Source organism: Notolepis coatsorum (genome assembly GCF_963971535.1).
Source record: "Notolepis coatsorum genome assembly, chromosome: 19".
In the NCBI taxonomy this organism is placed as follows: domain Eukaryota; kingdom Metazoa; phylum Chordata; class Actinopteri; order Aulopiformes; family Paralepididae; genus Notolepis; species Notolepis coatsorum.
Window position 1 is genome coordinate 87,712,578 of NC_140183.1, and position 26,691 is coordinate 87,739,268.

General features: G+C 45.2%; 1 protein-coding gene across 1 annotated transcript; it reads left to right on the plus strand.

The window, feature by feature from the left end:
- On the plus strand, window positions 1-26,691 carry fam131bb (family with sequence similarity 131 member Bb; the record flags this gene model as incomplete). Its single annotated transcript, XM_084336765.1, has 6 exons — window positions 1-103; window positions 1,405-1,629; window positions 1,806-1,946; window positions 6,903-7,231; window positions 7,863-8,135; window positions 26,470-26,691. Exons 1-6 carry the CDS (start codon window positions 7-9, stop codon window positions 26,689-26,691), a joined length of 1,287 nt encoding a protein of 428 aa, XP_084192891.1. The 5' UTR covers window positions 1-6.

Below are 26,691 nucleotides of genomic sequence, written 5' to 3' on the forward strand. Positions count from 1 at the left end.
CTGTCTATGGAAGACACTACGTCCATCCTGCCACGGATCAAGAGGAACTCCAACGCCTATGGGATCGGTGCTCTGGCTAAGTCCTCTCTGACAGGTGTGTCAGGTGTGTGTCTGTGATATATCTGGTAAACCGACCCCATGTTGGCACCCGCCTGAAACCCCCGGCGCCGGAGTCAACATGGCACCCTGAAAATGGGTTCCCCTGTATCACTTCCTCTCCTCATCACGATAGCACTCGTCAATGGCCACTCCCCACCCCCCTTCCCCCCTCCCCTCCACGGGCCATTGATGGAATAGCGATACATAAAAAAAAAAACACTACCCACAATGCATCCAACATACAGCTCATTGAGGCGAATGGTGAGTGGGAGGCATAGTTTTTGTACATTACGTGGTCGTGAAACGGCGTTGAATGGGTCTTTGTACTGTTCTGGGTGTGCAGTGCAGTGCAGTGGAGTGCTTTCTTGTAGTGCAGTGTTTTGGGTTTCACATGGCTATGCAGTGCATGTGGAATATATTGCAGTGCAGTGAAACAGAAAGCGCCTGTCGCAGTGTGTGCGGTATAGTACTGATGTGCCCTATAATTTATTCCCATAATTTATTCATAAACATAATTTCCATATACCACCATCAGAGAGAATCAAATAACTGGGGACTTATGTATTAGTGCCGTCATACCGGTAACTTGGCCACATGAAATATGGAGCAAAGACGTTATGTAAATATGGGACAGCATCAGCATCAGCATCATAGCAGCATATGCATTTTTCTTAGGGGGGAAAAAGGTACATTCTGCAGTGTCTGCATCAGCTAAGTTCTCTGAGAGACAGCAAGGAGAAATTGTGTTTTTTTGCTTCGCCAGCGCAGCTTAGCAGCAGAGGTGGGAAAGCTATCATGTCGACAAGCCAACCTCTCATTAATCACACTACACCAACACCTCACCCCAATTAACCCCATCTATCCCATGATGTACCTCTGCCACACTAGACCCCCCACCCCCCCACAACGCGTCACATTCCCTCCAACCCCCTTGAAACAACATGCTTCTAAGTCATGTTCATGAAGACTCTCATCTACTGTACTGTAGCACCAGGCATCGGGATACCCTTCCCCTGCCACTATGTCACTGACAGAACCAACCAGGTCTACACACTTGATATTAACAGGCCCCTTTCTTTCCATTCCTCCATCCCCACCTCCGACCACATGATCTCCTTCACACGCCTCCTCCTATCCCACTCTGTTCCTCCTCTCCCCTCCTCAAACGGTATCCTCCTCGACCCTCCTCTCTGCCGCCCTGTCGCCTCTCAACTCCCTAACTCGATGCCCCCCCACCCCTCTTTTCTCCTCTCTCCTCTCTCCTCTCCTCTGGCATCGATACCCACCGGGGCTTGCCCGCAGCAGGGGTGAACCGGTCCCTGAAGGAGAGGGTGACGAAGCCCACGGGCATGGCCCAGGGCCGCGTGGCTCACATGGTCGAGTGGCAGAACTGGAACATGCAGGTGGTGGGCCCCGGGGGCGTGCCCGTGCCCCGCATCACCACCCAGGAGCGGGAGAACGAGCGGCGGCTGGAGTGCGACGCCTACAGTGAGATGAGCGAGGGGGAGAAGGAGGCCCGATTCACTGCAGGTCAGCGTCCGACACAGTGGAGAGGAGGGACGGGCCAAATAGTCTGTTAGCTCTCATCAGCAAATTACTGAGCTGGTCAGCTCATTTACTGGGCATCATGCCAACTAACTAGCCAATTAAGACTGACGCCAGCCCTTAAACTGACCCTCACTTCCCCCATTGAATTCTGACCACAGGTATCCTGCAGCAGTTTGCTCTCTCCGAGGCAACACTCATGGCCTGGACCTCCATGGATGGAGAGAGCTTACGGTCGGGGTCAAACCAGGGCAGTGTAGCCCATCTCAGCGAGGTCAACCAGGAGAGCATCACCAGCCGAGGTACAGGCCTGCTGCAAATATGGATGATGTGCAAACTATGAAATATGAAGTACAGCCAATCATAGAAAATTTAACAACAAACCTTTATAGCTTTATAGCATTACAGTTATACAGATACAGTTATTGTTGGTTATAATAACAATAATACTGATGGAGATCTGCCATTAAAACAATTAAGTGGCCTATGTCAAGCAGAGATGTTTGTGTAGGCAGACATAAGCAGGCCAAGCTGGGAAGTATTAGTGTGTGTCACTTTGCTCAGTAGCAAAGGCTTCTTCTTCCATCCCTGGAGGGTTAACCGACTACTCACGTCACATTCGCCAACACAGCCTGGGGGAAGGAAAAACCAGGGATTTCATGTGTAAAAATAGTACACTTTGGTTGTTATTATTCCACATAATAATAATAATAATGTGTTGTCCGTTCCGTTGCCTCCCTCTCATGTAGGCTTGGGTGTCCACTGATGGGAACAAGCTAAAAATGAAGCGTTAGTTCATGCAGGGCACAGAAGCCATACACCCTCAGTTGTAATCAGCGTTTCTCATCAGTCACAGAGGAATCACAGTCCATTTCACTACCACACTACCAAATGGTTAACCCGTTCACTGCGACAATACAGAAGGTTAACCCTTTCACTGCCACTGTTGACGGTCCGTCTGTATAGTGTGGTAGTGAAAGGGTTAACCTTCTGTAGTGTGGTAGTGAAATGGTTAAATAGGACTTACACTGATCCCTGCTACACACACCGCTGCTAAGGGCAAAGCTTTGCCTCCATCACCCCATCCTCCACCTCTAGTTCAGAGTCCCATGGCTCAAGGTTAAACTGGATTTCATGTTTTTTCGCTTTGGGCCCACTCTTGTATACCCATGGGGGGGGGGGGGAGGGGGGGGCATCGAATAACAAGTTTGCACTGTGTGTGAGAATATTTGGCTATGTCTACAGTGCATATCTTGTGACACAAGTGATGAAGCGCCCAGTGTGGAGTGTACCTGTATGAAGTTGTGAGACATTGTGCTCAGCTGTATATCCAGTGAGTACACCCTGGAGAGTGTTTGTCACATAATTTATCCAGCAACTTGCCAATGCTGTGTAGTCTGTGTCTGCTAGGAGTGATTTGATTTATCTGCATTCTAATTCTCCCCCTGCTTGACAGGCCAGAGCCCAGAGCAGAGCCAACACACAAGCTGATTTACACCTCCCTCATTCATCTCCGAGAAACACAACATCTTCTGACATATACTTGAAAAGTTTTAATCTCGTTATTGGTTTCAAGGCAATTTTTAAAAGTACAGCTGAAGTTAAACTTGTATCCTGAACTTATGACATCATTGTCATTGTCGGCGAGTGGTGTTTGTCATTTACAGTAGATGCCAGAACCTAGACATGAGTATAACATCCTGATTTACTGTATGACCAGAGCAACATGGTTTTGTCTGCAGGGTTTACTTCAAGAGTTCCTCGCTCAGGAATTTTTTAACTGTTTTATAAAAACTATAAAAACACATGACACAGAGATATTTCTTCATGCGTGACCTGTTTACAATAGACTCAACATTTTCCGTAGTTTGTTCCATTTGTACAGGGCATAATATCTAGAACCGGTTTTACATGTGTTGTATCTAAAGCAATCCTGTGACCTTACGTGCTGTATTTAAAAGCAATCAAAGAGCAGAGATAATAGGTTTCATAAGCATGCTCTCTGCTACCCTCTCACCTTTCAACACCCTAACTTGACCCAAGGTCACCCTAACTTGTCTCCCACCCCTCTTTTCTCCTCTCTCATCTCATGTTACTACTAATCTTATTTTTTACATTTTCTTCCCGATTTAGTCGTTATGCCAATTCCCCATGTGTCACGATCCTGGTCAATGCGCTCTATCGGTCTGGGGAGGGTGTGTAGACTACCACATGTCTCATCTGTCAGTCTGGGGAGGGTGTAGACTATACCACATGTCTCCTCTGTCGGTCTGGGGAGGGTGTGTAGACTACCACATGTCTCCTCTGTCGGTCTGGGGAGGGTGTGTAGACTATACCACATGTCTCCTCTGTCGGTCTGGGGAGGGTGTGTAGACTACCACATGTCTCCTCTGTCGGTCTGGGGAGGGTGTAGACTATACCACATGTCTCCTCTGTCGGTCTGGGGAGGGTGTAGACTATACCACATGTCTCCTCTGTCGGTCTGGGGAGGGTGTGTAGACTACCACATGTCTCCTCTGTCGGTCTGGGGAGGGTGTAGACTATACCACATGTCTCCTCTGTCGGTCTGGGGAGGGTGTAGACTACCACATGTCTCCTCTGTCGGTCTGGGGAGGGTGTAGACTATACCACATGTCTCCTCTGTCGGTCTGGGGAGGGTGTGTAGACTATACCACATGTCTCCTCTGTCGGTCTGGGGAGGGTGTAGACTATACCACATGTCTCCTCTGTCGGTCTGGGGAGGGTGTAGACTATACCACATGTCTCCTCTGTCGGTCTGGGGAGGGTGTAGACTATACCACATGTCTCCTCTGTCGGTCTGGGGAGGGTGTAGACTATACCACATGTCTCCTCTGTCGGTCTGGGGAGGGTGTGTAGACTATACCACATGTCTCCTCTGTCGGTCTGGGGAGGGTGTAGACCAGTGGTCACCAACCCGTCGATCTTGATCGACTGGTCGATCTTTGAGACTGTCCCTGTAGATATTTCCATGAAAAAAAAATTAAAAAAATAAAATAAAAAGATCTTACCCTGAGAGTCCACATTACAGTTCTACTTTTGTTTTGATGTGAAAATGATGCTGCACTTAGCACTGACTGCACTTAGCACTGACTGCACTTAGCACTGACTGCACTTAGCACTGACTGCACTTAGCACTGACTGAGAAAGTACACATTACAGTTCTACTTTTGTTTTGATGTGAAAAGTTATGCTGCACTTAGCACTGACTGAGAAAGTACACATTACAGTTCTACTTTATAAAATGCTAATTGTAAATATGTTTGTCAATGTTAATAATATGAGAAAGTCCACATTACAGTTCTACTTTTGTTCTGATGTGAAAAGTGATGCTGCACTTAGCACTGACTGCACTTAGCACTGACTGAGAAAGTACACATTACAGTTCTACTTTATAAAATGCTAATTGTAAATATGTTTGTCAATGTTAATAATATGAGAAAGTTCACATTACAGTTCTACTTTAGTTTTGATGTGAAAAGTGATGCTGCATAAGATGACTGCACTTAGCACTGACTGAGAAAGTACATAATAGTTCTACTTTGATGTTTTAATGTTGGACCAAAGCATTGCATGTAATTAGAATACAGGCAAATAAAAGTAATTTAGTTTAAAGTACAATCTTGGCTGTCTTTTTCTCTCAACGCTTCAATAGGTAGATCTTGCCTTCACAAAAAAAAAAAAAAAGTGATCTTGGGCTTAAAAAGGTTGGTGACCACTGGTGTAGAGACTATACCACATGTCTTCTCTGTCGGTCTGGGGAGGGTGTAGACTATACCACGTGTCTCATCTGTCAGTCTGGGGAGGGTGTAGACTACCACATGTCTCATCTGTCAGTCTGGGGAGGGTGTAGACTACCACATGTCTCATCTGTCAGTCTGGGGAGGGTGTAGACTACCACATGTCTCATCTGTCAGTCTGGGGAGGGTGTAGACTACCACATGTCTCCTCTGTCGGTCTGGGGAGGGTGTAGACTACCACATGTCTCCTCTGTCGGTCTGGGGAGGGTGTAGACTATACCACATGTCTCATCTGTCGGTCTGGGGAGGGTGTAGAGACTATACCACATGTCTCATCTGTCAGTCTGGGGAGGGTGTAGACTACCACATGTCTCCTCTGTCGGTCTGGGGAGGGTGTAGACTATACCACGTGTCTCATCTGTCAGTCTGGGGAGGGTGTAGACTATACCACATGTCTCCTCTGTCGGTCTGGGGAGGGTGTAGACTATACCACATGTCTCATCTGTCGGTCTGGGGAGGGTGTAGACTATACCACATGTCTCCTCTGTCGGTCTGGGGAGGGTGTAGACTATACCACATGTCTCCTCTGTCGGTCTGGGGAGGGTGTAGAGACTATACCACATGTCTCCTCTGTCGGTCTGGGGAGGGTGTGTAGACTACCACATGTCTCCTCTGTCGGTCTGGGGAGGGTGTGTAGACTACCACATGTCTCCTCTGTCGGTCTGGGGAGGGTGTAGAGACTATACCACATGTCTCATCTGTCGGTCTGGGGAGGGTGTGTAGACTATACCACATGTCTCCTCTGTCGGTCTGGGGAGGGTGTAGACTATACCACGTGTCTCATCTGTCAGTCTGGGGAGGGTGTAGACTATACCACATGTCTCATCTGTCGGTCTGGGGAGGGTGTAGACTACCACATGTCTCCTCTGTCAGTCTGGGGAGGGTGTAGACTATACCACATGTCTCATCTGTCGGTCTGGGGAGGGCGTAGAGACTATACCACATGTCTCCTCTGTCGGTCTGGGGAGGGTGTAGACTATACCACATGTCTCATCTGTCGGTCTGGGGAGGGTGTAGACTATACCACATGTCTCATCTGTCGGTCTGGGGAGGGCGTAGACTACCACATGTCTCCTCCAATACATGTGGAGTCGCCAGCTGCTTCTTTCAGCCAGGAGTTTCACTGGGAGAGCATAACACGTGCAGAGGTTCACGCTATCTCCCCCAGATCCCCTCCCTGCTGAACAGGTGCCCCGACCGACCAGTAGGAGTTACTAATGCAACGACCAGGACTCATACCCCACCATCTTCCAACCCACGAATATGGCCAATTGTGTTCGTTGGAACGTCTGAACAAGTGCTTTTACCTCTACACACCCAGACGCCCTGTTCTATCTATCTCGTGTCATATCCTCCCCCCCCCCTCTCTATCCTGAGGAACACTGAAAGGAGCGCTAGTACTAGTGACGAAGCACTGTGATGTTTTCCATCTGTTTCCAGATCAGCTAGTGCATCACTCCTCGGCAGACGTGTGGCCTCACACGTACGTCTCGCAGGGCCTATACTGCCTCTCTTCCTCTGACGCCTGGGAGCCAATCAGCAACGAGCCGTCGGGCGTGGCCTCTCCCGCCACCGGCTCCTACGTGGTGGCGGCCGGGACCGAGGGCTACGATGACCAGGCGGCACAGTACCTGGCCCAGCAGCAGCAGCAGCAGCAGCAGCAGGCGCAGCAGCAGTTCAACCTCCAGCATCAAACCCTACAGATGCAGCAGATCCAACAGCTCCACCATTACCAGCAACAGCAGCTCATGCAGTATCAGCAGCAACAGGTGACAGGCACGGGATGTTCGGGGAGGTCACCATAGGGTCACCATTGGGTTAGGTTTAGGGACAGATTGTGCAGAATACACAATATATACCACGTACGTACAATTGTGTATTCACTCGTACACACGGTGAGAAAGAGAGCCGTGTCGGCTTTGCACGGCACTCAGTTTGCCCTGAGGTTAGACTGACGGATGACAATCTGGTAGCTATGGTGCCTGATAAAAAAAAAGCTGCCTTGTCAACTGCAGTGTACACAGGGAAGCTGTGTTGATTGATGGCATAGTCACAGCCAACTAACGTTAGTTTTATTGCTTTTATGATATATTTCCTGGGCTACAGACACTGGGTTTTGCGTATTTTGATCAGTGTTTCCAGATGTACATTTTGTGGCTTTTCTCATGGTAATGAGACCATTGTTGTATTTTTCTTTTTTTAATCGGTTTTCTATGAAGCTTCAGACAGATATCACAGTAGGGCACATTATTTTACGAGGAACATAATGAGACGCGACGATGATTACCTATTGATACAACAGATGGTTTAGAGAATTCAAGTGATGAACAGCATTTCTCCACTCATACCCTTTTGTTCCCCGTGCGTCTTCTCATCACAGTGTCATCCTTTTCCTCCAAGGCCCTGGAGCACAGGCTCCACAGCACAAACAGCTCTTTGCAAGCCACGCCCAACAGTACCATCCACAGCCTGGTGTCTCACATTCACCCCCCCCTGGTGGACCTGTGGGGCGCAGGACAGACGGCGGCCGACGCCTATCAGGTGGAGGCCGGAGGCTACATGGGCGTGTCGGCGGTGGTGGAGCCCAGCCTTTGTGTTCCTCCCAGTGAGGAGCTGGTGGGAAACGAACACTCCCCGCTGCTGGAGCAGCAGGAGGAGGAGGACGAGCTGATGGTGAGGTCATCTAACGTCATATGGGCATTTAGAACCTCTTCCGCCCGTGCGGTCCGTCGGCGGACCGCAAATTATGTTGACAGAATCCGGCTATAGGGCGATAATAATGTGGTCAAGAGGCATGGTTTCTATCTTTAGCCTTTAACTGGCGTGGTTTATTTATTCACATGGCATGAGCAGCAGTTCTAGAGTTCTCCTCTCACTGAGAGGCTGGGGGGGGGGGGGAGAGGAAGAGTGGGAGGAGACATCTCTATTTATACTCGCCACCTGGTGGTGTTCCTGAGTGGCTCCGCCTAGAGCGCCCTCTAGTGGAAACAATTATATATGCAGTTAGACAGTTACTAACAATCCTACACAGAACCTCTGACTTCAACACTCCCACTTAGGGTTTGTATTAGCACACTGGATAACTTCTCCGAAAAACATTTTACAAAGGAAATAATATAATCCAAAACATCAACAGAGTATGGCAGTCAATATTTACACATTAAACATGACCCTTGCAAATCCCTTCAATTTTAATTTGGAACAGGTTTCCTCTGCTACCCTGTCGTCCGTTGGACAGTAAACCGGTGTCATTCTTTCTTCTCTGATGACAGATCTGATGAGATGATATTCTCTATATTGACACGTTTACATCTATGTCGACACACTGGGTTCCTAGCACTCACAATGGTTCCCTGGTTACCCTCATAAACAACAGCCTTCATATATACACAGTGTCCATCATTTTTAAATGATGTTGACAAAACGCCCCTCATCTTCAAAAACCACCATATTTGGTATAGAGGATACATTCCAATTACCTATTACATATTAAGCAATATACTCATAATCTTATCTCCATAACTTCAAGCAGTTGTTCTAGATAAATACACTCCTGTATGGTCATAGCTAGAGCCATGTATTCGGCTTCACAAGTTGATAGTGCCACTGTGGGCTGCTTCTTTGTTTTCCACGAAACCAGTGAGCTGTCTGTGTTCAAACTCACACAATATCCTGAGGTACTCCTTCTACATGTGGTGCAGTGGCGTCGCGTGGGTAAAATAACAGGGGATGCAAAAAAAAAGTTATAAAAAAAAATATATAATAATAAATATGTTATTAATATTTTTTTATTTTTTTATATTTTTTATATATAAGCAAAGCAGTCACCATGTACACCACCACTCTGTCATGATCTATGGGTAACAGTACTGTATATTTGGATACCGCATATGTCACAAATGTATCAGTACTAAATACCTATATGTCCCTATGCCATAAATGTCATGTATGTTGTGTATGTCATAAATGTCAATATGAATTGAAAATGGGGGACCCTGATGTAAACAAGACAAACGTCTTTCTCTGGTCTGCATCCCCTTAACAATTGTGTGTATTGAGCCGTACTGTATTGTACCCATTCTGCAATCTGTTAAATAAAGTTTTCATTCATTCATTAATTTGCTGTCTCGTTATAACACAAACAGCTCACGTTAGTCACCATGAACCATGACCAGCTTACGTTAGTTAGCATCCAATAATCTGATAATGTTAGTAGTTTAGCTAGGCTGCTTACCTGGCCAATAATGTGGTCCTCCTCGCTCCTCCTGGACAGATAGATCATAATATCCACAGTGGTGTGCTGTGCTGGTCCTCAGTAAATGTCCCGCCGGCGAAAAATAAGTGGCTAATAAAGTGCTAAATGTTTGATACACTAATAGAGGATTCGAACGTGCCTGCTCTGTTAATAACATTTTCCATCAATCAATCAATCAATCCCTTGAGGGGATGACGTTCAGACGTTGATTTGATTTGATTTGATTTTTATTTAGTACATACAATTTATACAATAGTATAAAAACAAGGGGTACAAGGATAACATGTGAAAGTCTGTCGACTTGTTTCCAACATGGTCCCAAGAAAAATACAATAAATCACAAAGAAAGAGTTAAGATAAAATAGATACAACAAGTAGATAAAATAGACAACACAATTTTCTAAGAGCCTCATTACAGCATGTCATGTTCCTGTTCTTCAAGAGTGGTGGCCAAGCACCTACTGCAACCTATTGTTGCAGATGTCGCTTCACACCCCTCTTGAAGACAGCAATAGTGGGGGAGTTTTGGATGGCCCTGGGCAGAGAGTTCCACAGCCGGCAGGCTGTAGACAGAAAGCCATTCTGTGAATAGGAACCCTTTCTAGGCTCATAAACTGAGAGCTGTCCAGACCGTAACTGTCCGTAACTGTCGTCCGTGGACCTGTCACATGACTCACGTTAGATGCCAGTATGTGGATGCTAGAGTACTTTTCTGTCAGAGGGACCAGTGTTATCATGTGGAAAGTGCTTTATTAAGCTCGAATCCTATTGGCTAATAATTGGTTTTGGTTGAATCACGTGGTGGAAGCTACAGTAGGGAAAGACACCCCCCTCCTCCCCTCCTCCCCTCCTGCCTGAGCTGCAGTGACTGATTGAGCACAGTGACTGCCAGCCTGCCTCAGTGAGTCTGACAGTGTAGAGAGAGTGAGAAAAAAATAAAAATAAAATATAACACAGAGATGAAAAATAATGATTTTTGATTATGATTGTAAACTATATACAAATATATATATATATTATAATTGTTTCTTCTTCTTCATATTTCACATTTCATATTCATATTTTAATGCTTCCCTCGGCTTCCAGGAGGATTCGCCACTGATGTGGTGTCAGCTGCCCAGTCTGCATCACTGTGGGCTTTAAGTCCTACACCCTCGCTGCTCTTTCTGAAACACAGTTGTTTATCTGCTGTACCTTTAAGATAACAAAAGACATGTTTGGCTGTAATCCAATGCTCCTCTGTGGGGTCAGCAAATTGCTGTGACAGTCTACTCACTGTCTACAACCATCGGTCAGGGCGGGTGCACATTGTTAAATAAATGAGGCTACCCACAGCTTCTCTGTACATTTTTACATCTGTCAGTTTTTGAGCATCCTCCTGATAGTCTAGTTTTTGATCACATGGTGTTTCCCTTTATCTACATTCTTACATGTCTAAATAAATGTTTCAGGGTCTTTCCCACATAGTTAAATCATTGAGAACATGGTAAGTCATCCACCTCTGTACTTAAACATGGAATTAAACATAGGATCCATTTAAGTATTTAGACATGGACACCTCTGTACTTTAACATGGAATTAAACATAGGATCCATTTCAGTATTTAGACATAATAATAATAATAACTTTATTTGTATAGCACTTTTCATACAGAGGTTGCAGTTCAAAGTGCTTCACAACAGTAAAAAAATACAGGCATAAGCGAGCATAAAAAGATAGACAGGTAGAATCACAGTGTTTCACATTAGGATCTAGCATCCCAATAGGCTCTCCGCTTACAGTTTTCAGTAACACAAATAGTAAAAATAGTTTAAAATGATTCAGTTTAAAAATAGTAAAAAAGAAATTATAAAATAGAACGGACATAAAAAATACAGGCATGAGCGAGCATGGACTCTAATCAGGTATTTAAACCTGGATTCTACTCCTCCCGTATTTAAACCTAGAGTATCATCCTCCTGCATTTAAGCAGTGTAGCCTAGGCCTAGGGTGACAAAACGTCCTCTTTTGCCCGGACATGTCCTCTTTTCACGCCCTGTCCGGGGCGTCCGGGGGGGGTTTATAAATTCATGGAAATGTCCGGGGTTTCATTGTTTTTCAGTTTCAGTTTCACGGCCCTTTGCGAGCATCTGAAGGCTCGGGACTGCATTTTTCGCCGAACATATAAATTACCGAATTAAAGCGCTATTCGTTGCCGTTCTAATGCCATCTGAATCGCCAAAATCCGTGCCTCGGTTCTCGAGTTAAATGCCGATATGTCAGGCGTGCAACTTTTTACGTGGCGCGCCAGATTATCACCCCCGACTCCCGGAGAAGCATGCAGCTGCAGAGCTGCAGAGCCAGCGGCGCTCTCAGGGCCGCGCTCTGACGGCCGCGCTGTGAGGGCCGCTCAGCAGCGCCACCCACCCAATGGATGAATTGGAGTATTGCACTGTGCGGGCACAGCTGTGAGAGCTGCGCGAGGCCAGAGGATGTACATACTGTATGAGTAAATTAACTATACTTTTGCTCACACAATATCTTGAATGAATGCGTTTATTTATTTCGAACATAAATTGAAAATAAATAATAATAAAAAACAAGTAATAAACAGATTAAAAAACAAACAAGCAGGAGTATAGGATGAAGTGTAAACGTATGTATTCCTACCCCCTTGATTGATTGATTGATTGATTGATTGATTGATTGATTGATTGATTGATTGATTGATTGATTGATTGACAACTTTATTAACAGATTGCAGAATGGGTACAATACAGTACAGCTCAATACAAACAATTGTTAAGGGGATGCAGATCAGAGAAAGACTTTCATCTTGTTTACATCAGGGTCCCCCATTTTCAATTCATCATAACATATGACATACATGACATACAGATAGACAGTATTCAGTATACCTTCACACTCTATTATCTTATGCAACTCATATTCACTCCACAAACTGAAATATACATACATTGTTGAATGAACAGCCTGTTTCTTGAAGTTAGACTCTCCTCTCAATTGTAACCCCCCTCTCTATAACAGAATTTTTGGATGTTACCCGGGAGTGAATCGTTTCGTGCTTTAAACATGATTTGTGCAGTCTTAAATTCAGCCAGGTCCCAGAGTTTCATGGCATGTGATTTAAAAAATTGTGTGTTTGTGTGTTCCAGATATCCTACCTTATTGATAATCAAATCAAAATCAAATGTATTTGTAAGGCCCGACAACACGTTAATGTCCCGTCAGGCCCATGTCCCTTCAGGCTATGGATTTGCGGTGTTTTCCAGCTTATACAAAAAATATATATATATTATTTTGGAATATTGCAACTACTACACAAAAACGTGAGCACACGACTTCCGGTATGAGAGCAGACGGGTAACACACGTGCGATAGAGCTCCTGGTCAAATGAGCGAAAAAACGGATAAAAAAAGACCCGAAAAGTAATTAAAAAGGAAAATGCACACGAGAAGTAAGGAAGAGACAACGATTGTGAAGGAAATAGAAATGGAGAACATACGAGAAGGAGAGAATCTGAAGAAACAGAATCCCCGAAGCGAAGCAGAGAAAAGCCAGGCGGAAGAAGGGGGAGGTACCGCTGAGGCAGACACGGGAATGCCAGGATGGGCCGTGATCATGCAGGCCGGGATACTGGAGAACATAACAGCGGCGATAAAACTGAACACGGACACGATAAGGAATGATATTGGGAAGCTACGGGAGGAATTGAGGAAGGAACAGGAGGACTTCAGAGGTGAAATGAATACAGAAATCAAAAGGGTGGAGGAGAAGATGGCGGAACAGGACAGAAAAACGTGACCGAGTTACAGACTAGGACGGCACACGCGGAGGAATGGAACACGGAGATACACGAGGTATTAACATGTGTAATTCAGAAACAAGAACAGATGGAGACAAAGATGTCGGACATGGAGGGGAGGTCACGGAGAAATAACATCAGAATATGGGGACTGAAAGAAGGAGTCGAAGGGGAATCGGTGACCCTATATGTGGAAAAGCTTATCAAAGAACAACTGAAGGAAACGGGACTGGAAAAATGGAGATACAGAGGGCCCACAGGGCGTTGGCTCCGAGACCACAACCGGACAGACCTCCGAGGGCGGTGATTATTAACTTTCTGAGATTTGAGGTTAAGGAATTGGTACTCAGAACCGCGTGGACCAAGAAGATTGAAATCGAAGGGAAAAGACTATCATTTGATCACGACTACTCGACAGCGGTAGCGATAACACGCAGGTCCTACGTGGGACTGAAGAAAACCCTGAAAGAAAACGGAATGAGATTCCAGTCACCCATGACCTCGCTAAGGATTCACTGGGAGGAAGGGGCGGCGACGTACGCGACGGCACGAGAAGCGGAGCGAGAGATGAGACGGCGAGGGATGCGGATGACGGAGGACGGAGAAGGAAGGAGGCGGGAGGACCAGACGCGGAGCATGCAGCAGAGATTGGAGGGAGCCCGCAGGTGGATCAGAGTGGGAGACCGAAACCGGAGAGAGGAGAGAGGAGAAGGCCGAGGTGAAACGTGACGGAGCGAGGACGGAGACGGATGAGGAGGCCAGACGGAGAGGAGGCGGGAGGAGACGAACGGATGAGTACACGCACAAGAGATTGAAAAAACTATTCAAATAGAGACAAAGTATAGAAACTGAAATAACATATGCATAAGCACACATTCCCAGGTAGAGGCAGGATATAGAAATGAACGTAACGTATACATGGACACATAATACACAAGCTGATGGAGGAAATAAATGGAAATATAACTAGGTTTGATAGGCGAGACACAGAACATACTGAAACAGATACATAGACACACGCTGTGAGTAACACAGTTGGGAGGGATTAAGGGGATAAATGGACATCACATAGAAAATAGAGGAGAGGAAAAGAAAGTAATAAGGGGTACACGGGAGACACCGCTATGGATACGGATATGGGAGGAAGGAGGGACAATGAAACATATGAGTCACATTGAGAGGGACCAAGAAAAGAGGGTCTTTGATCAAAAGGAAGGACAGAGCGCTTTTGACCAGGAGCTCGAAAGCAAAAAAAAACAGTAAGAAAGCTGGACAAATATGACGAGCGATTGGGGGCAAGGGTTTCACACCCCCAAGCCGTCAGGAGGGGGCCCCTCGCTAGGAGGGCAATTACCCCTCACCCACCAGCAGGGGACAGGGGGGGACACAGGGACCCCCCGAACGCCTTGGGAGCACTTTATGTAAAGTTTATGTTTTTTATTTATGTTAATCATTATATGTATTCGGTGAAGAGAGCGGAGGCTCCAACCGGAGGGGGGAATGAGTGTGACATGGGGGGGACTGACAGACGAAAGAAGAAGAAAGATGACAAGGGTTAAAGGTATAAAAATGATGTCGTTAAACGTTAATGGAATGAATAATGCGATAAAAAGGGGCAAAGTGATGTTGAAATGTAAAAAAAGTGAGATGGAAGTGATTTTTCTGCAGGAGACACATTTGGTAGCACAGGGTCATGAGAAACTGAAGAGATTTGGATATGAAAATGCATACTATAGTTCCTTTGAACAAAACCCGAGGAGAGGAGTAATCACGTTAATCAAAAACACAGTCAAATTTGAATTGATCAAGGAAGTAAGAGACAAGGAGGGAAGGTTTGTTCTGGTGAAGGGGAAAATGGAGGGCCAAATGGTTACGTTAGTAAATGTTTATGCACCCCCAGAGAGTGAGAGGGATTTATATGAGACCATTTTTGATATGATAGTGATGGAACTAGAAGGGATATTGATATGTACGGGAGATTTTAACGTAGTACTGAATCACGACCTAGACACCACGAGTACTAGAAAAGGACGGGCACCCATCAGTAGATATATGAATATTCAGATGACGGAAATGGGAATTACAGACGTTTGGAGGGGGATGCACGCCATGGACAGGGAATACACACATTACTCACACCCACACGTGACATATGCGAGAATAGACTACTTTTTGATGACGACGGGGGACAGTTACAGGGCACGGGAGAGCAGTATAGGAGTGGCGGACATATCGGATCACAGTGCCATATATCTGACAGTAGATCTAGAAGGGAGACGGAGGAACACGATTTGGAGACTAAATGTAGGAATATTAAATAACAAAGGGGTGGTGAGTCAGATCAAGGAGGAGATAGCCAGATATAAGGAAGAAAATGACAATGGGGCGGTAGACCCGAACATTCTATGGGACACACTGAAGGTAGTGATAAGGGGGAAATTGATGGAAAAAACAGCAATGCTGAAGAAGGCCAGAACGGAGACATATCACAATCTGATAGGGAAGCTGAAGAAGCTAGAGGGGAGACACCAGATATCAAAAGAACAGGAAACGCTCGGAGAAATCAAAGAAGTAAAGGCCAGGATAAATAGGGAATTATTGACGGAAATAGAAAAGAAAGCGAGGTTCATGAAACAAACTTACTATGAAGGGGGACCAAAAGCGACCAGACTGTTGGCTAGGAGAATTAGAACGCAACAGAAGTTGAACACGATACACACAATAAGGGATACAAAGACTAATGAAATATTGAGGGACCCAGCTGAAATAGAGAGGACATTTAGAGAATACTATGAGAAATTATACACACAGCCAAAAGCAGCGGGAGAAGAGGAAATAGAAACATATCTGGAGAAGCTATAGTTACCATCGATAGGGAAAGAACAGAATGAAGAATTAAATAAAATAATTACGGAACAAGAACTGGAAGAGGCAATTAGTAGAGCTAAAAACAACAAGTCTCCGGGGAGCGACGGATTCCCATCGGAATTCTACAAGACATTTAGAACTGAATTAGCACCCATGTTAGGGGCGGCGTTCAGACACACGATGGAAGAGGGGAAAATGCCCCCCTCGTGGAAGGAAGCCATAATCACCACGATACCGAAGGAAGGGAAGGATAGGGAATTATGTAGTAGTTTCAGACCTGTGTCCATACTTAACGTAGATTACAAGATGTATACATCGATAATATCAAAAAGATTTGAGACGTTTATGCCAGACATTATAGATGAAGATCAAACTGGATTTATTAAAGGGAGACAGACACAGGACAACGTGAGAAAGACATTACACATAGTAGAGGAGATACAAAAACAAGGGGGTAGCGCGGTACTGATTAGCCTAGATGCAGAAAAAGCGTTCGACAGTGTGAGCTGGACATTTTTATATAAAACATTGATGAGGTTCGGACTGAACGGGAGGGCGATGAAGATGATCAAGGCGCTATATCAAGAACCGACAGCGAGGGTTAAGGTGAATGGCAGCTTGACGGATAGAATCAGATAGAGAGGGCTACCAGACAGGGATGTTGTCTCTCACCGACGCTCTTCGCCGTTTTCATAGAACCACTGGCACAACTGATCAGACAGACCGAGGACATCAAGGGAGTAAGGATAAAGGGAACGGAATATAAACTAGGCCTATTTGCAGACGACGTGATAGTATACATGAGGCAACCAGAAAAGAGCTTCCCGGCACTGATGGATCTACTGAAGGAATATGGCCACTACTCAGGATACAAACTAAACGTGACAAAGACACAGACCTTAGCATGGAACTATTCTCCAACGACGGAAATTAGAGAACAGTACGGGATAAGATGGGACATGGACAAGATTAAATACTTAGGGGTGAACATCACGAGAGGGGTGGAGAAACTGTTTGAGGCGAATTATACACAGATAAATCAGAACATCAAGAGAGACTTAGAGAGATGGACAGTAATGCCCTTGGACTTCAATTCAAGAATAGAGGTCATTAAAATGAACATACTATCAAGGTTACTGTACCTATTCCAGTCACTACCGATACAAATACCACAGAATCAATTCAGGGAGTGGGACAGACTGATATCGAGGTTCATATGGGCGGGGAGAAGACCACGGGTCAGATATAAAACACTACAACTACCAAAGGAAGAGGGAGGGATGGCAGTACCCAGCCTACAAGATTATTACTATGCAGCACAACTGAGAGCAGTGACGTGCTGGTGTAACGACAGATATGAGGCAAGATGGAAAGACATTGAAAAAGAAGGGGAGGGATACAAGGTACAAGCTCTGGTGGGAGATAGGGAACTATTTAAAGAAAAAGAGGGACTATTAGATCCAATCACCAAATGCACCTTGATCATATGGAACAGAGTAGTAAAAACACACAAATTGGAGAAGCAGTCAGGGGTCCTGAGATGGGTAGCACATGACAAGAGATTCAAACCAGGGAGGTTAGACCATGGATTCAGAAGGTGGGAGAGGGGGGGGGGGGCAACAGCGATATGCAAAATGATAGAGAAGGGAGAAATGCAGACACTACAAAAATTTAAGGAGAAATTTGGACTAGAAAACAGGGACCACTTCAGATATCTACAGGTTAGAGACTACTACAACAAAGAAATAAGGGGGGCCAAAGACGAGGAACAGAATGGAATAATAAAGATGATAGTATGGGCATACGAAGGGGGGCAAGGAAGAGTAATATCAGCAATATACCGGGCTATAATGACCAGCAAGGGACACACGACCGATTATATAAGGGAGAAATGGGAGAGAGAACTAGAGATAGGAATAACAGGGAAGGAATGGGGGAACATATGCGAGGTACAACATTCAACAACAGGATCGAGAATATGGAAAGAATTTGGATGGAAAAACATAATCAGATTCTTTATAACCCCAGAGCTGAAGGGAAAATATGCACCAACACAAAAAGCATGCTGGAGGATGTGTGGGAAGGAGGGGGCAAATCACACGCACATATTCTGGGGATGTCAGAAGCTGAAGGGGTACTGGGAGGAGATAGGGGAAGCAATGATCAGAATATTAGGATACGGGCTACCACAAACAGGACTGGTGCTTTACTTAGGAGACCTGACACACGAGGGAATACAAGGGGGGGACAAATATTTAATAAAGATAATGTTGATAGCGGCCAGAAAAGCAATAACGAGACTGTGGTACAAGGAAGACCCACCGACAATAGCAAAATGGGTAGGAATAGTGGAAGAAATACAGGATATGGAAAGGATAACACACATGCTGAGGTTACAGGAAGAGAAATTTGGGGAAAGATGGGGAAAGTGGGAGGATTATAAAAGGAACGAGAACGACATCACAGAGGAAGAACCAAATGCAAAACAAGAGGGCGAAGGGTAAAGGAGGAAAGATGTTCAAGGAGGGTCTATGAACCCATGTCACACACCTGTGCTTTAGTTAGTATTTTCTATTTTGTTTTTGGGATATTACAATTGCTGAATGCTTTTATACCTTATTATTTATGTTTGTTTAACGGTGTGATATTAAATATTCAGGGATGATGTGGTTTGTGTATGGGTGAACCAAAAGGCAAAGTGAAAGTTAATAAACAAGAAAAAAAAAAAAAATGACGAAGGATAAGGGAAGAAAGAAGCTCAAGGAGGGTCTCTGGACCCAGATCACACATACAAGCCTTAGTCAGCATTTATCATCTTTGAGTAGGAATTACCTGTTTATGCCTGTTTAAGGGAGATACACAATCAGCCTTTGTATCAAATACCTAGAAAACAACAGTAGGGGAACCAGACAACTAACCATGTGATACCCATGTAAATATTTATGTGCACTGTTTTTTCTTTTTGTTTTTATTGTGATGCTAGTCTCTTTATTTTTTATTATTTATTTTTTGTAAGTGCTGTCTGTCTAAAAACTGTTAATAAAAAATTTAAGTTAAAAAAAAAAAAAAAAAAAAACGTAAGCACACAAGTTCAACTAATGTTCAGCCCTATGTTACTCATTAGCACTAAAAGTGATTTTTCTTTATTGTGTACGAAACTTCAGAATGTTATCTTTCAAAAGAGACCAGGCTTATGCACGTGCTATATGCATAACGTATAAATATAAGCTTTGCAAAAAAAGTATGCAGTCCTCAAGTTCAAGTAAAAAAAATTGCCGCTTTTCTGGGTGCATGTTTCCAAGCATATGTTAAAACAATAAAGGCATCTTTGAGTAAACTTCGAGTAGAGATTCAAGATTCAAGAGGTTTATTCATCACATACAGTACAGTACACAAGACATAGTGAAATGAAGGTGGCCATGCATGCTTCGATTGTGCAAAGTAAGTATCTCGAGGCTGGGGCCAGCATGTCCTTTTTTTTGGAAATCAAAATATGGTCACCCTAGTGTAGCCACCCTCCTTCAGTATTTAAACATTGAGTACCCTCCTTCAGCATTTAAGCAATTAGTCACCCTCCTTCAGTATTTAAACATGGAGTACCCTCCTTCAGCATTTAAGCAATTTTGCTACGAACCATACTTTGTATTTGTCGTGGCCTTCAATACCCTACTGGATTGAATACACCCATTTCCCTCCCACTGTCTGTCTGCCCTCTGGTAACTTGGTTGAATACACCCATTTCCCTCCCACTGTCTGTCTGCCCTCTGGTAACTTGGCCGGAGCAAAGGTGTGGTGGTCCTCTAGGGACCTCATCTCCTTATCCCTTGCTCTCCCCATTTACTTGATTCGGGGGACAATGTGATCTCTTTAAAGGTCGGGGTTACCCCACTGACTACCCTGTAGCAGTAATCAACGGGGGTAGGTGTACTGTCCTCCTCATCACTCCCTTTCTGGGCATAGTCTGTCAGATACTTTGGGGGTTTGTGTTCCCTTGAGGGATACCTCCCACTGCTTGGGGCACTTGACGTCATCCTCGGGTGCTCCTCGTCATCGCCCTCTGTCTGCCTGCACAACCGTACTAAGTACACTGGGCTGATGTGTCTCTGTTTTTACACACCTTACCCTGGAGTCCAGCTCTGGCTCCTCTGTCTGTGTCTCGCTCTCGCATGTTGCCTTTGTGACAAACTTGACTAGCATGTGTTTCTGCACTCTCCCTTTACCGGGATGATAAACTAGGAAAGCGAGGCTTTCCTTGTCGTGTCCTACAAAAAGTCATTTTACACATCTGGACTCGGACTTTCCCCTGTACTGCAGGTACGCATAACACACTGATCCAAATCGGTGCATTCTGGCGAGATTACACTTCTTTCCTGTCAGTGCTGTATACGGGGTGGTGCCCGAGTGCTTATTACAGCACCTGTTTCTGGTGTAAGCGGCTTCTTGCACCGCATAATGCCATAGACTCTTAGGTAAGTTACTATCTACTAACTTACACCTAGCCATTTCGAAAAGGGTGCGCCATTCCCTCTCTGCCACTCCGTTCTGGTGTGTGGGATATGGACGTGACGTCTCGTGTCTTATCTTATACCTTCTCAACAGTGATTGGAACTCTCTGTTTGTGAACTCCGTTTCGTTGTCGGACCTCAAGCATCCTACGTTACCATAAGGGGCTACGTCTGCCAGGAATTTCTCCGTGGCCTGGAGCCCCTGTGCACACATCTGTAAAAGACTGTACATATCTAAAGCTTCCTATGGACTCGTTGCTTACTGGGCCGGCTAGGTCCGTGTCAACTAATGCAAGTGGTACCCTTACTTTTTCTGTGGGATTTATGTTTCTCGGTTGAGTAAACTTCCCCGTTTTGCACACTGCACAATTTTTGTCAGGTTTTTCACCTTCAATGTGCATGCCTTCTGTCACTGCTTGCAGTTTCAGTAAATCCTCGTAATTACAATGACCCATAATCTCGTGCCATGTCTGAATATCGTGACTGGCCGTCACGCTACACATATCATTATTATCATTACACTTGTCGTTGTCATTACACTCCGTTTGCAGATAATATATTCTCTGGTACATCTTTATGTCAAACCGTGTACTGTCAGGTTCTACAAGAAAATGTTTAGCTTTATCGAAGAATACCTTGGCACCGCTTGCAGTAGCAGCTATTACAGAGAATAGTCCTTGTGGGAACGATGGTACGTAGAGAGCGTTCTTTAACGTCATCGTACGCCGGCGCCCCCTACTGTCCGTGAGGCATACCTGTGTGTCTCCTCTCTCTTGCGCCAACCCGTAGGTGCGTCTCCCGTCTGCCAGCTCCATGCTGTGCCTCTCCGGGTGGAAAGTGTCGTCAAAGTTCTTGAACCGACTCCTGTCGTTGATGACATGGGACGATGCACCTGTGTCCACGATCAGTCCCCTCCTCTGGGCCCGCTGCAGCTGGGCCGGTCCGGCGATGCACGCCGTCCGCGCCCCGAAAGCGCAGTCTTCTTGTCCCGTTATTCTCCGGGCGGCGTCTCGATCCGTCTCACGTCGACCGTCGCCGCCATCGTGTCCGCTGCCGTCATCCTGTCCACAGCCGTCATCTTGTCCGTAGCCGCCATCTTGTCCGTAGCCGCCATTTTGTCCATGGCCGCCGTCTCGTCCATGGCCGCCGTCTCGTCCATGGCCGTCATCTTGTCCATGCGTGTATCGCGCGCTCTGGTCGTGTTTCTTCATGCACACTCTGTCTGTGTGCCCCGTGGATTTGCAGAAGCTACACCAGACAGTCTTTGTGCAGTCGCCTCTCCGATGGCCTTTCTCTCCGCATCGCCAACACGCCAGTTCCGCCGTGGTCCTGGTCCTCTCCCTTGGCGTCGCTCGGGCCATTAGCACCCTCTCTCCCGCCTCCGCGGCGGCTGGGTGGGTATCTTCTAAGGCCTCGAAGTTTCTTAACTTGGCCTTGAACTGTCCCAGCGTCATGTCCGTTGAACCGTGTGTTACCAGGAGTGTGAACGGTTTGTACAGCTCCGGTAGTCCTCTCATTATCATCGCCATCATTAGCCCATCGCTTGGTGCTTCTCCTGCACTCCTCAATGGCGTTGTGATCTGCTCCGCTCTGTTGACGTATTCGGTCACAGTCTCTGTGTGCCCCTTCCTCAGGGCCGTTAGTGCTATGTATAGAGCCACGACTCTGGGTCTTCCTCGCCCAATGTAATGCTCTCTCAACACCTCCAGGCTTTCTCTGCCTTTGTCTTTAGTGTCGCGGAATATCAGCCCCAAGCTGGTGTCGTCGAGCAGTGGCGCTAACTCACAGTACGCGTCTGCGTTACGCTGGTCGTCCAGGGCTTGCTCTTCCGCCGTTAGGTCTCCTGTGGGGGCTGCCAGGATCGTCTCCTTCAGTCCTGCACCGTGCATGCAGCATAGCATGCGCTCTTCCCAGAGCTCGTAGTCCTCTGCTTTTCCATTGAATGAGGACCATTTGCCCCTTCCCTTGTTTTCCATCCTCTTCGATGATGGTAGGCGTAGCTTTAGCTCTTGTTGGCCTAGCGTCTAGCCACGCGGTGCTCCCGGCGCTAACCTAGCCTATACTTTAGCTAAGCTTGCTACCCTTATTATTTCGCCCTGGCGTTATCTGGGCCCATAACCTGTTGACAGAATCCGGCTATAGGGCGACAATAATGTGGTCAAGAGGCATGGTTTCTATCTTTAGCCTTTAACTGGCGTGGTTTATTTATTCACATGGCATGAGCAGCAGTTCTAGAGTTCTCCTCTCACTGAGAGGCTGGGGGGGAAAGAGGAAGAGTGGGAGGAGACATCTCTATTTATACTCGCCACCTGGTGGTGTTCCTGAGTGGCTCCGCCTACAGTGGAAACAGTTATATATGCAGTTAGACAGTTACTAACAATCCTACACAGAACCTCTGACTTTAACAAATGACATCATGTCATAAATCAATCTCTCCAGACTGTTTCACAAAAGTATCGTTTTTCTTTTTCAAACGTATGCAAGTATAAACATCATAACCATGTCACAACAGCATTTATAATGTATATTATCATCAATACGTTAGTTTAACAATAGGTTAAAGTGTTATTAGATCGATTTTCATTTAGTTTTGGTCAGGGTTATTTCGCGAGAGGCGACCATTTTGAAAAACCTTGAACCATGGGAATTGTAGTTTATTTGTGGCCATTTTGTAGAGGACATCCATAGCTCTGGATCTGCACTTCCTGGAAGCCTCTATGGGGTTCAAGGTTCATAGTTCTGTATGCATTTTTTTAATAACTCTTATTATTCGGGATAATAAGCCACAAAACTTAATGTTATTGCATTATTTTGAAGCACAGTTAGTTTATCTTCCCTATTTTTAGCATGCAGCAACAATTAGATTTGAAATTAGTTTCAAAACGGTTGCACCCTTGTCAAAATAAAAAAGTACAGTAGATTAAAGGTAGATTTCATTATCTGTTCTTATGCACGTCTGGTGATACTAAATCCAAATTGAACTCAGCCATTTGAAATCAGTGGCAGTTCTTCATGTCTGGTCATTATTAGCATGGTGTTATTCACTGTCAAAAATGCAAAGAAAAATCATAATTCATATTCTCCTTTGTTTCATCACAATTTAAGCAAGCATAGTAATAGACACAATATTTCTGACACTGGGAATACATTCACTGAGGTCCATAGATGTCCATAGATACCAAGAATATGCAAATGGACCTTGTAGAAGTGGAGCAATATTCCATTTACTTAGGTATGTATTTTAGGCGGATTTACAGAAAATAGGCTCCGGGTGGAAGAGGCTAAGGTCATAATGCATCTAAGGTCATATGTGCATCAAAGGTCATATGGGCATCTAAGGTTATATGGGCATCAAAGGTCATATGGGCATCTAAGGTTGTGACATGGCAAATTATTATACATTTTCTATTTGTATTATTATTATTATTATTATTATTATTATTATTATTATTATTATTATTATTATTATTATTATTATTATTATTATTATTATTATTATTATTATTATTATTATTATTATTTATTTATTTATTTTGCTAAGCAAGCATTTCATAGAGTGCCTCCCGTAAATTAACTAGGTCCCCTTGTGAGGACCTGAAGTTGAGAAGAAAGATAATAATAATAATAATAATAATAATAATAATAATAATAATAATAATAATAATAATAATAATAATAATAATAATAATAATAATAATAATAATAATAATAATAATAATAATAATAATAATAATAATAATAATAATAATAATAATAATAATAATAATAATAATAATAATAATAATAATAATAATAATAATAATAATAATAATAATAATAATAATAATAATAATAATAATAATAATAATAATAATAATAATAATAATAATAATAATAATAATAATAATAATAATAATAATAATAATAATAATAATAATAATAATAATAATAATAATAATAATAATAATAATAATAATAATAATAATAATAATAATAATAATAATAATAATAATAATAATAATACATTACACTTATTATACAGAAGGTAGAGTGGTCGTCTGGTAGTCGGAAGGTTCCCGGTTCGATTCCCACTCCTGCCGGGCAGTGTGTCGATGTGTCCTTGAGCAAGACACTTAAGCCCTAACTGCTCCTGATGAGCAGGGCGGCACCATCGGTGTGTGAATGTGTGAGTGAACGGGTGAATGTGAGGAACAAAATTGTAAAGCGATTTGGATATTGTAAAGCGATTTGGATAAAAGCTCTATATAAATGCACCTTTTACCATTTTACCATTTATTTGTATAACACCTTTCCTACAAGAATTGCAGCCCAAAGTGCTTCACGGCAGAAGATTCGATTTTTTTATAGAAGAAAGCGAGTTTTCCGGCTGTTCGTGACATGGCGGAGGGTAGTGGTCTCTGTGGTGAGTGGGTGGGAGGGTAGTGGTCTCTGTGGTGAGTGGGTGGGAGGGTAGTGGTCTCTGTGGTGAGTGGGTGGGAGGGTAGTGGTCTCTGTGGTGAGTGGGTGGGAGGGTAGTGGTCTCTGTGGTGAGTGGGTGGGAGGGTAGTGGTCTCTGTGGTGAGTGGGTGGGAGGGTAGTGGTCTCTGTGGTGAGTGGGTGGGAGGGTAGTGGTCTCTGTGGTGAGTGGGTGGGAGGGTAGTGGTCTCTGTGGTGAGTGGGTGGGAGGGTAGTGGTCTCTGTGGTGAGTGGGTGGGAGGGTAGTGGTCTCTGTGGTGAGTGGGTGGGAGGGTAGTGGTCTCTGTGGTGAGTGGGTGGGAGGGTAGTGGTCTCTGTGGTGAGTGGGTGGGAGGGTAGTGGTCTCTGTGGTGAGTGGGTGGGAGGGTAGTGGTCTCTGTGGTGAGTGGGTGGGAGGGTAGTGGTCTCTGTGGTGAGTGGGTGGGAGGGTAGTGGTCTCTGTGGTGAGTGGGTGGGAGGGTAGTGGTCTCTGTGGTGAGTGGGTGGGAGGGTAGTGGTCTCTGTGGTGAGTGGGTGGGAGGGTAGTGGTCTCTGTGGTGAGTGGGTGGGAGGGTAGTGGTCTCTGTGGTGAGTGGGTGGGAGGGTAGTGGTCTCTGTGGTGAGTGGGTGGGAGGGTAGTGGTCTCTGTGGTGAGTGGGTGGGAGGGTAGTGGTCTCTGTGGTGAGTGGGTGGGAGGGCAGTGGTCTCTGTGGTGAGTGGGTGGGAGGGTAGTGGTCTCTGTGGTGAGTGGGTGGGGGTCGTCCCTCTGCATCCACCTCACATTGTCCTCTACCCTCTGCTTTGCATCTGTTGGACCACATTGTCGTATCCAATGCTTCAGCAGCGTCGTCCTGTACATCTCATCCAATGACTTGGAGAGATGGGAGCAGACGGCGACAGATTGGATCCACACCGCTCGGTATACTACCTAGGTCCAGTCGTACAAAGGGGCGTGGTTAACGTAGGCACAATGCCTGCTTAGCACTTTAGAGGTCAAATGTAAAACAATTTTAAAAAGAGACAAAAATTATTTTTAATTGTCTGCTGAATAACCTGATGATGATGAACGTGTAATCTTCTGTATGGCTATGTAACGGAGGCACGTGCTGTGTGCACAACACTCTCCCCCCCCTGCTCAGGACGACGGGGTGACACTGTGTCTGGAGCCGGTCACGCTGACTCCGCCCACACAACAACAAGGGGATGCCTCCGGAGGCAGTAGTCCGGGGCAACCGCCGACAGAGCCAATCACAGAGCGGAAGGCCTCAAATGTCTCCTCCAACATTGCTCTGACATTAGAGGAGAAGGAAGAGGAGGGGGAGGGGCGGGAGGGCTCAGTGGCTGCTATGGCAACCAACTGA